The sequence below is a fragment of the Sipha flava genome, unplaced genomic scaffold (assembly GCF_003268045.1).
Source record: "Sipha flava isolate LNK unplaced genomic scaffold, YSA_version1 164_pilon_pilon, whole genome shotgun sequence".
NCBI classification, from domain to species: domain Eukaryota; kingdom Metazoa; phylum Arthropoda; class Insecta; order Hemiptera; family Aphididae; genus Sipha; species Sipha flava.
This window is the reverse complement of record NW_020271825.1, coordinates 1,076,318-1,093,882: the sequence shown is the minus strand read 5'-3', so window position 1 is coordinate 1,093,882 and position 17,565 is coordinate 1,076,318. Positions and strand designations below refer to the sequence as shown.

Sequence of the window (17,565 nt, the reverse complement as noted above, 5' to 3'; positions counted from 1 at the left end):
AAGTATTAATTTTACAAAAAATTTACAAGATACCTTTTTTGTAGTAAATATTTATTACTATAAAAATAGTCCTATACATGTATGGTCTAAATTTAGAATTTAAGACATTACAGGGGAAAATGTATAATTCACCCCCCTTATCATACAACTTTAACCCCTTTGAGGCACGTGAAGGGGTTGACTTATCAAATTCAAATTTTACCAAAATTATCTTGTCAATATACCAAACAAAATTTCGAGCCCATGACATAACATTAATGAAGTTCATAAATAAGGACCACCCTAATGTGCATATTTGTTACTATTTTATTGACCAACAACTGTAGGTTATAATATTTAGGTTAGCGCTTGTTCATTTTTAATTTTTTTACAGTTATAAATGTTAACACATGTTCTTATACATATAAATAATAAATAATTAAAAGTTAAGCTTGTGAGTTGTTATATTATTTTATTACCTAACATGTGATGTTTAATATAAATTTGTTTTATTTGTATTTTTAATGAAATATTTTAGACTAAATTAAATTAAAAATTTTAATTAATTTTTATAAACCAAATTTTATATACCAAATACTACTATTTATTTTTACTGACCTAGCATAATATGCTGAGGATAGTTTTTTTTTTGGGGGGGGGGGGGAGAAAACTTATTTTTATTTTTTACACCCTATAAAAGGTTTTATAAACAAATTAGTGTAAAAAAAAAAAAGAAGTCTTGTCTTATGGACTAACTAAAAAAGTTTGATATGATTTAAACTTTGGTAAGGGAACATTCATTTACCATTTTTGGTAATTATAGTCTCCCCTTGACATTTTTATCACTTTAACCACTGAATACTATAATTTAACGGAAACTCGATGAATTGTGAATTTCGAATTATCGTTTGAAAATTGATTTTAGTAAAATTATTAGTTGTTAAACATCACGTGGCCCATTTTGAGAAAATTTGGGGCCCTGAGACTTTGCAGTTGATACTACCAGTACGAAAAATAGTATCTTAAAACACCATAATAATTTTTAGGGCGTTTGTAAATTGCGTCCACATTAAGTAGGTAGTAAAAATACTATAGTGAATTGCGCACGGGATTTTTCGGGGTCTAAAATGGGTAAATAAATCGCGCCCATAGTATCTAAGTAACTATCTAAGTGATCATTACCTAGTATTTTTAGAGTCAGAAAATGTTTACAATTATTTTAACTATGAATTTATGAATTAATGCCTACAATGTCTGAAGATAATCGACTTCTTGCTATGTTTAAAACACGTATATTTTATTCGCTGACTTTCCTCCGAATATTTGGTCATCAGCTTCCTCAATATTAACTCGGACAACTAAAGGACAATTCGGCTTGTGAATATTTCCTGTACTAACTGTATTTTTTATTATTAACATTTTTAACTTAACAAAAAATATTAAAAAAACTATTGTTAATACCATATCATAAAAAAAGTAATAATAATGATTTTCCTGTTTTTATTAATTAATTTATTCATCTCAAGTAAACTAAAAAAAACATTTTTGGAGGACAGTGATAGTTGCCTCCTCGTGCTGTCTTCTAGGTAATGCTAAATGACTATCATTTTTTTTTCAAATTTGTATCGAAACGACAATCTAGGTCTTAATCGATGTCTTTTTCGCTTGGGAGGGGTAGAGTGCACTAAGAGTGCACTAAATGACTATCACAAAAATAATATTTATATTGGACGCAATTTACTATGTAGAATTTTGTACCTGAAAAATACAGAGCGCAATTTACTACATAAAACTTTATACCTAAAAAATACCGGACGCAATTTACGTTTGCCCGATTTTTATACTAAACTCATAATTTACACAAACCAGCTGTGTTAGTATATTTAGATATAATATACATAAACATATTTACATGAATACATTATATTCGATGAGTTAAAATGTGTTTTACTTTGTTGAGTATTTTTATGTTAAATATTAAACGTATGATAATTTACTAAGATAATAGTTCCCAAGATTGTTGAATCACTTATGGAATTCAAGGTTTTAACAATAGACATTTAGCCTTTTGTTAAAACATTTTATAGCTGTATACCAGCCATAAACCATTGTATTCTAGCTGTATCTTTTTCTTGTATAGCACTATAAATACACGAATAATTTGATTGTGTGTATGATATGATATTTTTAAATAATTTTTCAACACAATTTACATCATACATATCTATAATATATATATATATATATATATAGTAGGTACAGTGTACGTAGGGATTTTATTTTAAATAGATATATTTGGTTGTATAATTAGAAAATAACTCCTTAATGAGAAAAGATAACGGAAAACTAAATGTATATATAGAAAGAAATAAATTAAAACAGTTTATTTATATTCATTAGCATTATTTTTGTTGGGTTATCCGACTCGATTGTTTTGACGAGAAGTGTTTATTTTCAAGCGTGATATTTGTTTTCCGAAAAGATGCAATGCTATATTTTTTTATGATTATGTTATTCTGTTCTATTGTTACATTATTACTCGAAAATTGATAAACATTATAGTTATAATATGAAAAAGAAAAAAAGTTATCACTACGTAATAATATTTGCTTATGATTTGGTATAAATTTCTAAGATTATAACTCTAGGGCTACCAAGGTATCATGAATATGTACGTTAATGCACGAATGCATAATAATAACGACACCAGAAGATCATACTGAAATCAAGACCGTGTTAAACGTCGTTGAATTTTTTTATTCGCAGCTCTGTAGTTTGGACGAGGATTTCCTATTAACCATGTGGGTTGTCATGGATAATTGGTTTCACGGTTCCGAAATAATTGAACACAGATGTGCTGGAACTGCGCCTTTAAGTTCTATGAGGCTGGTGAAAACTCAAACAATCAAAGCTATTAAAAATATTCCCAAGTAAGAAATGAATATTAGTACAGATAACTTATCGAACGCGAATAAACGGTTAAACTTATTTTCATTTGATGCCTTTGAACGGTTTTCAAAAACGCCAAATTGAAACTCACTTAGAAAATATGTATGTACCTGTATGATATTAATGTGATGTATGCTAATAATACACAATCATTTTTGCTATTATTGTAATATTATTATTCATATTTTCAATTGTTTTTAGATATTTGTCCGATGGTGTCGTAGCTACTTGCATGTGTTTGAATAACAATCAAGACGCTTTTATAGGTACCAACTCTGGACTGATTTTTCGGTGTAATTTAGGAGGACATGAAGTATGGCCAAAATATTACACCTATGGCGAAATAGGTAATTAAAATACCGATTAAATTATTTGAATCAAAATATTCAACATTTATTATTACAATAGTTATAGATTTTATTTAATATAAGTTATTCATAGTACAATATAACGTGAGAATTATTCAACCTGGTACTTGTTATAAAAAATAAATAAATATTGCTAAAATAACTATTAAAAGAAAAATTTAAACATATTTGAATGAATAAATTTGAAAAAAAATGATTAAACTTACATTTGAATAATTTATATTGTTATGCTCAATGTGTATTCAGTACGATTCGATTATAATTTATCCTTTTCTAGACAACTTTTTACTCGTTTTTTTTTATTTTTGAAATAAAACAATATATACGTATTTATTTAAAATTATGATACTCTTAAAGATAAACTCAGAAGTATTTAAAAAAAAAAAGATTATATTTGTATATTATACACATTTTATTATTAATTTTAATAAAAACATCTAAACATTGCATTTTTTACAATTATCAGAGTTGGTAGTGTGAGATAGATTTCCAAAAATTAACTTTGATTTAAATTTTAAAAATATTTGTTATAGGAGAACATTTCTCTATTAATTGGTTGGATATCTGTCCATTTGACATGAATTATTTTTTGGTGAGTATACTAAAAAAATATTCACTTACAATACATTTTACTATTGCCGAATCTAGATCCCTGTACGTGAAAATATGTAAGAATCAGAGAGAAAAAGAGAAAAAAAAATATAATTGTAGGTGACTACGATCCTTCTCTTGACACGATTGATATCGCTATAGTGAAAATTGTTAAAAATCTGTATAGTATTTGGAAATTTAAAATCTAATTAAAAAAATGATTTTATATAAATAATTATTTTTTAATTATATCGCTCTATTTTACATCTCTTCGGTTTTAGAAAACATTATTCAACTATTAATAGCTTAATCCTGTATATGATCGTAACGATTTTGCACATCAAAGAATGAACTCCTCCCAAATAATAACTATGATTTCCTTTAAGGTCTTGAGACAAACAACGAATTGTCTAATATTGTTTAATCCACTCATTTTACTGTCATTAATATAACAGTGTACAGCCATCAATCTATAATTCAAAAGCAATTTTTAGAATATTCTTAATAATATTAATATATATTTCGAAAATTGAAAAAAAAAATTTAAAACCGACACTTGATTCATTTCCGCAAAATCTATGACGGTATAATAAACTCGTTTAAAGGCTGCATTTTCAAATAACGAGGTCATTTTATACCGCACGAGCCGACGGGTAGCGTTAAAGAGATTTTTCACATCTTCGAGTACGCCGAAAACGTTGGCGGTCCTCGTAAAGGCTCAATGGTGCTCCGGATTTCCTGGCATCGTTTTCGGATTGGATTCACTGTCCAAGTAACGTATAACACGGTTCACGTGGTAATATTTTGTTTTTGAATATCTTAACGCAAACGTGTTCGCGAATGTTGTTGTTCTAGCGTACACTTGTGGGACTTATGCAACGACGTTACAATGCCAATGATATCGGTGCCGGCACGGAAAAAAGCTACAATAACATCCATGTCTTTAACGACAACGAGGAAAAATCAAAACACCTTCGCTGTAAGTTGATCTATAAGCCATACATTAAACCCATGGTCCCATAAACTCTTAACAATTAAGACACCAACAGTTATTGTATTCGTTTTTGCAAGTTGTCAGAAATTCAAATGATATTACGCGACGAATACCATATTTCATATTAATTTTTTTTACCGCTCGTTTTCCCAATCAGTAAGTGCCAGGCTGATCGTATCGAAGATTTAAATACTATTATACTAATTGAATTTGGACATGTGTAGACATTTTGACAAATATTGTCAATTGATTTTGACGGTGAAGAGCCGAAAATGACAATTTTATGAAGGTCTCTTTTTTAACTCGAAACAGCTATTCCAAACCAATGGTGTACGTGCATCAATCAACATGAATGTGTACCGGAAAAAGCGAACACGTTTTACGCAAAAAAAATATATCAACATTTTTTTATTGATGATTAAGTAACTAAGTTTCAATTGCACATATCCCTGTACGTAAAATGTATTCATTTTTTTCTTTGATTGGTACCTAAGCAACAATCTTCAAAACACGAATTTTCGAAATTCAAAAGTTGATAACCACTGCTCCAAGCCATCTAATATGTAGACTCTCCCGTTTTTTATTCTATTTAAAAGCTTAATGAAAGTACTATTTTACTTTCCGGTCTAATACAACTATAAATTCTATAAGTGACGATTTTCAAAAAAAAAGTAAACTATTTTATTTTTGATTCATTTGAATAAGTGTTTTATAAAATTAACGAATATTTTATCAAATATTAAATAATCGCGTCGAAAAAATTAGTATAAGAAAAAGTAAATCAATTTGATTTGTGTTTTAAATATTTAATATTCTATTTAATATCTAAATTGGTGTTGATTATTTGTAATGTGGCCCGAGAAATGTATTTATGGTCCTTAAATTTAACGGTCCAAATAATATATTGTATATTTATACACATATTTCCAATACGTTGAAAAATATTCAACTATAGTGTATATGATTAAATTAATGTTTTGTTATATTTTTAGGGATTAGCGTTTACTAATGGTGAAGTGGAATTGCATCGAGTTCAATTAGACAATAGCAGAACAGTAGAAAATGGAATTGAACATTGTGATGTGTTATCAAATTTTTTGGCAAATTTATGAATGAAAAATTTTAACCATTGTATTATTACGCATAAGGTGCCAGTAATAATAATATATTAAATGTAATAGTACAATATATTTCACTATTTTTAATGGCGTTTATTGATAAAAATATTACTATGAGTTTGTATGGTAGGACTTATGAGTAGGTATACTCAGGAAAAAAAAAATCGTACAATGTTACATGAAATATGTCAGTAAAATTACATAAAATTATTTAAATTTACCACGTGCATAACTATCAACTTATATAACTGTACCCTATATTGTGAAAAATTAAAAAAAAAAAAAAATTATAATAAAAATATAGTAATATTAACAAAGATAAATATAACATTCATTATACATTATTATAATATTTGCAATCCGTTCTTTGATTTATAATAACGTAATTATTATTGACAATTCTAACTGTCAATCAGTCTATATAATATTTCGTAGTTAGAGAGAAACGAATACTATGCCTCTTCTCTTTTTGTGACATCTTATGAACTTTTCCATTATTTTTGTTCATGATTTGCATTCTTGTAATTTTCATCGACCAATTTACTCCACTGTTGCATGTTGCTCAACGCTCCTTCTTTCATGACGTTCAGCTTTGGATTCATTTGACCCAATGACTGCATAAAATTATGTTTAATGATCAATTATTTCATATGTTTAATAGATTTTTTCAAACGTTTTTCGCATGATTTAAGTGAATAGATATGTTTAAAATCAATGAGAAAATTATTCGAATACGTGAATTGAAATTTTAAATTGCATAATTATAATCAATTACAATTTTGGTACAAATTACATTTAACCATTAGAGAAAAAAAGAATTTTTACCTGATATAATGGTAAACATATGTCAGCGATCCATCTTATCTGTAACTGAGGAAGTTCATGTTGTCTCTCTCGATCCATGAGTGCTTGAGGTTGAATCTTTAACTCAAATCTCTCCTTATCACCTTGCTCGATGAACTCATCTGTCACTAATCTGGCGGCTCGTTGTTGAACGTGCCACTGTTTTGTAGATGCAGCCAAGTCTGACGATGTCATCAACATTGCCATTAGTAAGTAGCGCTGTGAGTCTTCATCCCAACTGTATTCTTTCGATTCGATTAATCGGAAGAACTTGTTTCTTAATCTAGTAAAATAAAAAAATAAACATAAAGCTACACAAATAATACTCAAATAGCATTGTTGAACATAGTTTAAAATAAAAGTTAAATATCATACTACATAATCATACTCAAAACATTTACATTTAGATATGTTTTAGAACACTATAAGAAAATCAATTATCACCATAAAAAATAAACTACAGTTATATATTGTGTATATAAGTATAATTTCATAAAAATAGGATTATTTATACAACTTTAAGTTTGAAGATCTTATAAAAAAGTACTGAAAATATATTAGAAAAATCATTAAATATATATAACCAAAAACATGTACATATAATGAAAAGATTTATGGTAGAAAAAATGTTTATAAAATACATTATTTGTTAATATTAATTAGTATAAATTAGGCTCACGTCAATTATGCGCTTGTTTACTTACTGGAAGTACATACAGAGATCAGTGGCCAGTATACTATGTTTTAAAACTTTCATAACTGTTGAGAAACTTTCCGCTGATAGACTCGAAAATATGTTAAGATTCTAGATAAATACAAATTTATATATTGTTAAACTTATATTCTGACTTGAATATCTGATCAGAAAATTATATACTTACCTCGCTGCTCAGTATCATCACTGCATGATTGAAATGATGATGTTCCATTGTATTGGTAGTTCCGTACAATAACACTAATGCTGATCTAGCTCTAGAACGTAATTGTATATATTATGCACATTTATTTCATGTAAAAATTATAATAACAATATAAATAAAATGTTTTCACAATTATAAGAAAATTCTAAGTGACAAACTGAAATTCAATATATTTAAGAGATAGGTACTCCGATTCATTTATTTCATTAAATTTCAATAAACCAACTCATTGAATAAAATATAGAGAGAATGATAATTTAAAGTATGTATACACTGATTCGATCAATTCGGGATGTATAAAGGGTGATACAAGATGTTTTTTTTTCAGTAGACAATAGATAAATCTTGACATACATTTTTATATAATTACTTAGCATTTTTTAAGGCTATACATAATACAGATTAATACTCAACTCTAATGTTTTTCTAGGTTTCTCTTAAGTTAATTATTTATTTATTTCAAAAGAAAAAATGCTCAGAAAGAAAGTTATAGGTAAATTTTGAATGGGTATTTTTACTGAGTACTTAATACTGAATGTTAGTCGCCTGTTCACTTAAAGCAGTTTTTTATTTTACTTTTATGTAAATATTGTTGGCACTCATTTTGATTACGAAAATATTCAGTGCATAGATATTTTATATTAACTTTCACGTGAATCGTTTTTTGAATTAAATATATCACCATATACGTACGCAAAACTGTATTCAGGGGATGCCTACAGTACTTTCAGGCACTATCTTAACAAAGCGCATAAATATATTTAATAAACTATAATGTATAAATAATTGAATAAACATCATTTTCATTTTTTATTTTATAGTGTGATATATTTGTCCCAATGAATATATTTTTTCCTTAAATCTCATATATTTTTCTCAGATAGCTTTAATTATTAATGATTTATAATTTTGTAGTCAATTTCAGCTGTTATTTTATTATATTTTTTTATAAGAAACCAAAAAAAATGTTGTTTTATTTTTCTATTTTGAAATATTATTTATTTTTTGCCTTATATTTTAGAATAAATTATATTTAATTATCTGAGCAAAATCACTTAAAATACGGACCCCTTACTCTTAGACCAATACTTCAGAACTCCATTTACATAATTTCGTAGAATACCTGGGCACAACAGGCAGTTAGTAAGCGTAAGCCTATATACATTACACCATTAAATATATTGCACAGTGAAATACCTTAACCTTTAAATCGGTTGAATCAGTATTTTACTGTTAGTAAATTTAAGAATAATTTAATTATTTTAATTTTCGTTAGAAAAAAAAAAAAATTATTAAATCATTTTTAACATTTCCTCAGCTTAAACGATAAAAAAAATTAGTAAATATTTATGTTCAATTATTGCCATTAAACTATTTTCATCTTTAGTTATTACTTATTTATGATTTTTGTGTAATTAAGTTAAAAAATATTCACGAGTCTGATGCTTACTTTTCTTGAAACGAGTTGTTCGTTCCTCGATGATCAAGATCATGGCACAGACAACCAACAAACATTCCTAGTACTTCAAGATCGGAAAATGTGTTCTTCATGTCACATCCCTTAAAGAAAATAATATTCATTGTAATATACTAAAACTATTTCAAAATCATTATTTTAGATTTCGTAATGCATTCATTTACCATCATAATAGCGAACATGACTTGTGCAACATTGAAAGCGTGTCTCCAGTTATGATAAGGTACATCTCTGTAGTTACGTTTCACTGTGATGAGGAATCGGTATAGCGTCTAAAATAATAACCATATTTAAGTAAAGATTTAAAATTTTCAATTAACAGAGAAATTGTAAAAAAAAAACCCTTTAATATTTAAAATTAATTATCTTGGGGCCAAAAGTTAAATAATCAATACCAACTTAGAGAAACAAGATATAATATAAAACAATATATTAAATAATTAAAACACATTATGTCAGATTTAGTTTAAAAAAAAAAAATTAAAAAAATGTGGTAGCTGACTTCCATATTATGTTTTGTACATTTTTGTCAAAAATATTTTTGAATTTTTTAACCTTAAATTATACATATTACATAGAATAAAACGTTTCAACGAAACATTGTTGGTAAAAAGTTGATATTTTATAAATTAGTGTATAGGATCTTAATTTTTACAACAGTTTTTTTTTAATTATACAATATTCATTATTTTTTAGTACGTGTAAAAGTAAAGTTTTAAAGTTTATGATTTAATTATGTTTATAATCAATCAAATATGTAAAATAAATTATTTTAAAATATTTTTACTGAAATATTGAACAGTTTCGTATGATATTATATATTTATTTTAAATTATTGAAATAATAGAAATCTACAATCTGATATTTTTGTCTAATATCTTCGTTCTTATGTTAACAAAATTATAATTAAAATTGAAAACAAATATTCTAGGTCAAACTACTGAAAAAAAACACTCGACAACTACGAGTTAAATTATTTTTAATTAATGCGTTTCTTTAAAAACTGAAACCCACATAAATATTGAATATTGATTAAGTAAATCACCATATAAAGCAGCCAATATTAGTATTATTTCATAATATTAATTTGAAAAATCCATTGATTTAAGCAATAAATATATTTGTAAAAATAAGTAAGACGTAGCTCATTGAACTAGATTCATTAATTACACACTTACTTCTTTTTCGATGTTAAACGTTTTGACAAGTCCAAGTTCCAGAAACATGCTCACGGCTGCCATAAGCATTTCATCGTCGTTTAGTGAAAAATCGTCAAATGCCAAAGAATACAAATTCAATGAATCTACAGCTGGTACTGGCATTCCCTAAATGGTTAAATAATAATAGTAAATAATTAAAATAAATGAATACGTTTTATTTTTGTTTCCTTTAAATAATTATGGTTTGGTAAATGGAATATTTTTTTCTTGAATAAACATTTATTTAAATTTTAAATAGTATATTTATTTGACAAATTTAATACGTTTCTTTTGTATGACAACTATCTTTATTCCGCAAACATATTGGGGCGTTTTTATTATGTTTTTACTATAAACTACTCATTGTTAAATCAATAAATACGTCAATACCATTTATAATAATATATATTTCAATTCGTTTGAATATATTTTATCGGGGGCATTAAACTACAGAAAACGGTCTTAAGTTCAATGACTTGGTGTTCAAAAGTTTTTTCATTATTTCCCGGGTATACAAATGAATCCCCGAAAATGTTAGTGTCTAGTTGGAATCGAACTCCAAAAAGTTTTCGTGATAAAATATTGAAAAATAAAATTTACAAGATTAAAGCTTACCAAGATACGTTCCACTTCTTTGTTGGAAGCAGTCGCATGATAGGATAGGACCTGGAAAAACAATTTATATTTATTTTGGATGGCTCATTTGTCAGGCGTACATTAAACGCCAACGCGTTCTTACTTCTATGGAGACTTTTTGTCTAGCCATTGCTTTCTCCACCTCACTGTACATAAGTGTATTATGTATTCCTAGTCCACAGAATATTGTAAAAGCCTAGTTTAAACAAAATTGTATGAATTAGATGTACATGATCCTGATAATATTACCTCCAATATGTTTATCGATATTTTTGTTAACAAGAAATTAGCAATTTGTATTACATTCAATTAATGTTGCTGAAAAAATTATTTTTATCTAGTTATAAGGTTCAACAAAATGTTTTAACAAATAAGTTTTTACTAGCAATAATATAAAAAAATTAACAAATCTTACAATTAAAAATGTCGATACGTAGAATAAATGAGTTTTTGATTCAAAATTTAATTTTTATGTTTTAAAATTTTGTGTAAAGATTTATTTTTTTTTTAATTAAAATATAGGACACAGTTAAAACTTATGACCTTTTTATGATACAATAATAATAAATTTAAATTTCTTCATAACTATTGCATTATTCAAAGATGTTATTGAATACATTTTAATATTAAGAATGTTATATATATATATATATATATATATTGCCCCATTGTATTATCAACGTAAACAATTATTACAAATAATACAAACCATTTAATAAACTATTCAACATTTTCATTATGATGTTGTAATATAAATTTAAATGGTGCATGAAATGGAAAACCCTTTTTTATGTATCTGAGCTTTAAATTATTGTTAAATTGTTTTAGAGGTGTAAAAATGTTTATTTTAATAGATGTTAATTGTAAAAAAAAAAATGAAAAAATCCAATTATATAATAAAAATTAGTGTAGCCATAGAAAACGATATCAAATTTAATTGCACATGAGCTTATCAAAATGGTTCAATTATAAATATTTGGTCTAATATCTATAATTTATTCCACTCTAATAACCTAAATGTTCCTATTTTTATCTAAAATCACATAGAATATATATGTATGGTCTTATCATAATTTGAGTGAAAACATTGTGCAACTAGTTATATAACTACAATACAACTATATGTGGATAATAACTACTTTTTGAAATATACAGAAAATTGTGAAACCGTATTTTAAAAGTTCTTACCTCAAATAATTGTTCGTCGTACTCATCGAAAGGCAAAGAATTCAATTTGTTGATAATACTGGCAACACCTGTAAATCATTTTGCATTAGTGTAACGATACGATAGAATTATTAGCAATAATTCTTAAGGTTACGAGTATATATGATGTATTAATTGTAATTATAAAATTATAATAGAATACGACCGATCCATCGTTAAAAATAACAGATTTTACATCAATCCCTGCACTAATCATGTACATCCTGTATGCATCCATTATCATTCAGTCAGCCAATACTATAAGTTTGATATTACCTTCAAATAATTTCAAAATAATTGAAAATCTATGTAATTGAAGAGTCGTTAAAAATATTTTATTAGATTTACAGCAGCAGATTCTGTCTCTAAACATAGGCTCCTGTGGGAATAAGGCGCAGAGTTCACAATAATCGTATTTGATGCTGCAGTACGATAACTGTGTTACATAAATATGTATAAGAGAAGATATTGTAGACATAAATACAATCGTGAATATAAGAAATGTGTATTTACTGCGATGGAAATGAATTAATATAATATAAAGGAACCTTTCGGGGTTAGAATATAATTATAGCTGTTCTGTGTAGAAATGTATGACCTCGAAGCAACGGTCGGTGTTATTGACCCGTTGGACTTAAACTTATTGTATTATAACGTTTTGTGATTGTAGAAGACGTTTCAGTATAATATCAATAGATGTACTTAGAACAACAACTACAGTACTGTTGTGTACAATATTGATAAAATTACTCCAGAACTGAGAACGGAAAAAAAATATTTGACCAAATAAACTAAATGATTTATTGAAATAGTTATTTTGTAGATAGTATTTATTTACTTTAATATAATTCAATAATTTAAATTGTTTTCAGTAAATGTAAGGAAATAATAATATTCCTATTTATATACTATATATGGAATATATATATATATATGGAATATTTATACGAGACCAGTAAAGGTACAACACCTTACGTTACAAAAAAAAAAATTTTTAGTCTTCTAACGACCCCATATAATGCAAGGTATATTTACACTTAGTGGAATAAAAATTCAAAATCTTTTATCTAGTATAGAAGTAGGATATATAAATTTAAGTTACGGTTTCTGAAAATGTTGTTGCAAATAATTACGATAATGTTGAAAAATATTGGTGGAGTCAATTAGGAATAGTGGTAGGAAATTTTATTAATGACCATGGTACTAGGTGAAGCGATAAATATAATTTTGAAACAAAAATTGGCAATAATTTACAAATAATTGACCTGAACCGGAATTGGAATTTATTTCTTTTGTAAAATCAAACAGGGACCAAGACCAAAAAAAACCATTAAGGTCCCGATACTTAAATTCAATTCTAACGCATTTTTTCTTACCGATTATTTGATCATTTTTGTTCCTGATGGGCATTGCTAACAATGAATTGATTCCAGAATCCACAATCCCTTCATTACAGTCATGTTCGTTAATATTCAAAACTTCTCCTGAACAAGCCACCCTTTCCGCTAGGCTTTCCAGATACCGTGAAACGTTTTCGCCTTCCACTTTTTGTCTAGAACTGTTGCACAAATAGACAATGAACAGAAAAATCGATTTATAAATTAAATATACTGAGACTTCATTACTTCTTTACGCTATTTTTTGTGTGTTTTGGTGAGTTTAGATCGAACAGTTTGGAGAACCTGGTACTGTCACACGATTCGTCCACTAACAACACGGCGGCTCGCTCGCATTTCAAGAGCCTCTGAGCTCTCTGCATTATCTTCATAATAACTTTGTCTATGGACGTTTGTTCTTCAAATAAGTCATGTACCACCTCCAACAAGTTCTGTAATTAAAAAATCGTCTAGTTTCACTGAATTCTATCGACCAGAATTAAAATCATCCCATCTGGAACGTTTGAACACTTACTCTGTTACGATCATATTCTGCTCGAGAATCCTCAACGATCTGTGCATTAGTAATAGCTATGCCAACAAATTGCAAGTACGTCTCAAAAAGCTGAAAAGTCAATATATTGATTAAAACTGGATCAAAATTATGATAGTATGTGCTGGACAGAATTATAGACAGATAAAGAAAAATGTTAAATTTAAAACAATGTACAATATACATTGTACATACGTCAGCGATAAATGCGAGTACTAGAAAATACTTTTTATTATTTTTTTTATTTTTACAAGAAATATACAATCAAGAAAATGTGTGCGTACAGTTTGGCTATTCACATGTGACGTAGAAAAATACTTAAATACGATTTTTGTTAAGATAACTGAATTAGCTACTGAATTAGTATTAATTACTACTAGATGACTCGACAAACGTTGTTTTGTCATATAAATTATTTCTTGAGAATATTTTGCTAGAAAAAAATTACTAATTTAATATAAATATGTAAAGATGTGCTACATAAGTGAAAGAGGTATGGAGTGCTATGAACGGTGACGAAATATAAAAATGAAAAAACATCAAATATTTATTTTATTAATAATTTATTAAAATGTATCGTTTAAAATTGTATATATATCGCTAATTATGACAATATTAGAAAAAAAACAATATCAATCCCTTAATGCCACAGAATGTACAATATTTTTTGTTATACCATCTTTCACCAACACAAACAAACTGGATGGTTCGAGAGCATGCCACGTATAATTGTCCATGTGAAAAATATATGTTCAAATCTAAGCCACAGACATCGTTTGGCCTTGAGACTTATTTATAGTCATTACAAATGCCAATCTAATTGGAAATTGAAGGCGTTTAAATTGTATTGTCACATCTGTGGGTATAATAAGGATTCACGGTAATAATATATTTTCACCTCAGAATTTGCTATTTAAAAAGATAGATTCGATAACATTTTTAATTATTTTTTTAATAACTAATCGCGAGCCGTTGCACAAACGTGGTGGATTCAAATTATGAAGCAAAATAACTGGAGATCCAACCTTCAGTAGTAAATTATGTGGTGACATGCCTGGTAAATCCAATGAGTTTAAAAATTCTATTGGATAATTTACAGCTTCAGTAGGATCGCAAACTGTATCAATAGATTTGTATGATACCAAGTCTTCTGGTAACAAATATTGTATCTTGAGATTCAATTCGTTGACGTCCACATTTTTGCTGTTAAAATTGCTCTTTCTACCAGTCACTCATGATTTGTGTATTGTCTGTGTACATTGGGAAATATCTAGTCAATGAGAGCATTTTGCGAATTTATGATTGTACAGAAATCGGTCCGTAATTTTATGCATCCCGTTTCATCTGTAGTAACTTTCCCATCACCGATATCTAACAATTGTTTTGAGAATCTTCCACACACAGCTTTTTTTGATTGAATCGCAAGTATTGTAAGTAGAGCTCTCTATCTTTACAAACATGTCGACCATGAATTGTTGACAAAGCTCACGACATCGTAGAATAACGTTGTCCTGATCGCGTTTAATCATCAACATTCTTGTTTGTTTTGGCACCTGTTGCGGGATCTTGTTTAATATTTATGCAATACCGAAAATAAAATTAATAGTTTTTAAATAATTTTAATAGTTTTTTATAGTTTTTTTAATAGTTTCATTTAATAATTAATTTTCGATTGCGCAGTTATCGACCTGGTCAAAAATTATTAAATTGAACTACAATTTATTAAACGATAGCACATTTACAAATTTTTTTTTCGTAAAAACCTTCTTTTAGCAATTACGAACAATTAAAAAAATTTGAGCCAAATCGGCTTATTCGTTCTCAATTGATGAAATGTTATACATTTTTGGCTCTATTTTTATATATATAGATTAACAGAGCAGGATTCAGCTCAAACGGAGGCTGCAAATGGAATAAATAAATTCGACTAACGTGGCACTTAAAAAATGGAGTGCTACGAAAGTGAAGAACCTATCTGAATTTCTCATCAAAAAAAAAAAAGAAAGCTCTGGTACATAACCTGATTAGTGGTAGAAATAATGAGCCCGCCAAGAAAATATGAAATAAAATCAAAAAAGGACAACTCGGATATATTTCTTGTTGAAAACGGTAGTGTTCATTTCTTATAAAGCTTGTTCGAAGAAAGCTAATGGAAACAAGTTGAAAAGTATGACTATCAATGATGATATAATTCTACAGATCAATAACAATTGATTTCCACGTGGAAATAATAATGTCATGGACGAGAAAAAAAAATTGAATAGAAACTGATAAGCGATGGAACATTAACACCAACAGAGCTAATGAATATTTAACAATGACCACTGACTAACATGAACACACAACGCTAACTTCTAACTATGACGTTGACGCATTTGGGTATTACGAATGTTTGAAACTTTCCAAACTCATAAGCTGTTTTTGACGTAAGCACTGCATACCTTTTCATCCATACTAGTGAAGTGTCCATCATCTTTGTCAGGGTTTTTATTGTTGATCTGCGCCACCGCTATTATGTCTTCGTAGGAATTTTTTACCGGCATGCATAGTAATGATGACGTGTAGTATCCCATTATACGGTCTACCTCATCATCAAATCTTGGATCCTGTAATTTTAATATTATATTCAAACAATGATTAAAGTTATTTTAATTTTTTTTACAAGTCGTTATGTCGCAAATAAAAGAATTTTTTTCCTAATCTTCCATATAAGGAGTCGTAAACAAAATTCAAAGAGAAGTCCTTATATAAAATATAAGATCTCAAAATGGTAAAAGTTGGTTTTTCAAGTCATGAAATAATAAAAAAATAAATCTACTAAAATTGAAATTACCATTCATCTCTGTTTTTTTTTTTTTTAATACAATATTTGTTCCATTATTGATTTAGTTTTCAGCTATATGCGTTTGATATCTTTTGAAAAACTATATTTATTTAAAAATCAATTTACATATTTAATGGTTTTTTTCACTTGAATATTAGTTTCCGAGCGAGTTAAAAAAAAATACATAAATAAAATGCATTTGCACAATATTCTGAGTTATATGATGGAATAAATATTTATTCACTCATAAAGTTGTAATCGATTAAATTCCATTTTATCGAAAGTCGAGACGATGAAACGCATCAATGCGAACAAAAATATAATTGTTCTTTGAGAATAGCTATGAATATATTATCATAATAATTTATTAACCATAAGAAATGTATTAGAATGTTTTATTGAAGATAATAATATAATGTAAATAAAGCCATAGGTTAAATATTATGTATAAAGCCGTAATAAATATAAAATGATCTGTAGAAAATTAAATAATAAAACAAAATATATCCCAACATTTTTCTAAGTTATAAAA

General features: G+C 27.3%; 2 protein-coding genes across 3 annotated transcripts in view; one reads left to right on the top strand and one right to left on the bottom strand.

The window, feature by feature from the left end:
• Positions 1 to 6,086, top strand: part of LOC112679598 (WD repeat-containing protein 60) — a 22,677-nt gene extending 16,591 nt beyond the window's left edge. The window contains exons 12-17 of the mRNA XM_025549467.1: positions 2,746 to 2,909; positions 3,130 to 3,275; positions 3,830 to 3,888; positions 4,493 to 4,659; positions 4,743 to 4,866; positions 5,874 to 6,086. Of these exons, the coding sequence (XP_025405252.1) occupies positions 2,746 to 2,909; positions 3,130 to 3,275; positions 3,830 to 3,888; positions 4,493 to 4,659; positions 4,743 to 4,866; positions 5,874 to 5,993 (780 nt within the window). The 3' untranslated portion in view covers positions 5,994 to 6,086. The remainder of the gene's footprint in view (positions 1 to 2,745; positions 2,910 to 3,129; positions 3,276 to 3,829; positions 3,889 to 4,492; positions 4,660 to 4,742; positions 4,867 to 5,873) is intronic.
• Positions 6,087 to 6,356: 270 nt separating this feature from the next.
• LOC112679555 (dual 3',5'-cyclic-AMP and -GMP phosphodiesterase 11A-like) overlaps positions 6,357 to 17,565 on the bottom strand; it is a 47,940-nt gene continuing 36,731 nt past the window's right edge. Inside the window, exons 3-16 of one of the 2 annotated variants that reach the window (XM_025549407.1) lie at positions 16,651 to 16,815; positions 14,192 to 14,281; positions 13,906 to 14,108; positions 13,657 to 13,838; positions 12,263 to 12,330; positions 11,178 to 11,270; positions 11,054 to 11,104; positions 10,418 to 10,564; positions 9,404 to 9,511; positions 9,213 to 9,322; positions 7,724 to 7,814; positions 7,547 to 7,647; positions 6,825 to 7,125; positions 6,357 to 6,613 (exon numbers count right to left, since the gene is read on the bottom strand). In XM_025549407.1, coding sequence (XP_025405192.1) covers positions 6,494 to 6,613; positions 6,825 to 7,125; positions 7,547 to 7,647; positions 7,724 to 7,814; positions 9,213 to 9,322; positions 9,404 to 9,511; positions 10,418 to 10,564; positions 11,054 to 11,104; positions 11,178 to 11,270; positions 12,263 to 12,330; positions 13,657 to 13,838; positions 13,906 to 14,108; positions 14,192 to 14,281; positions 16,651 to 16,815 — 1,830 coding nt within the window. In that variant the 3' untranslated portion in view covers positions 6,357 to 6,493. The remainder of the gene's footprint in view (positions 6,614 to 6,824; positions 7,126 to 7,546; positions 7,648 to 7,723; positions 7,815 to 9,212; positions 9,323 to 9,403; positions 9,512 to 10,417; positions 10,565 to 11,053; positions 11,105 to 11,177; positions 11,271 to 12,262; positions 12,331 to 13,656; positions 13,839 to 13,905; positions 14,109 to 14,191; positions 14,282 to 16,650; positions 16,816 to 17,565) is intronic. The other variant, XM_025549406.1, reaches the window with a different exon arrangement.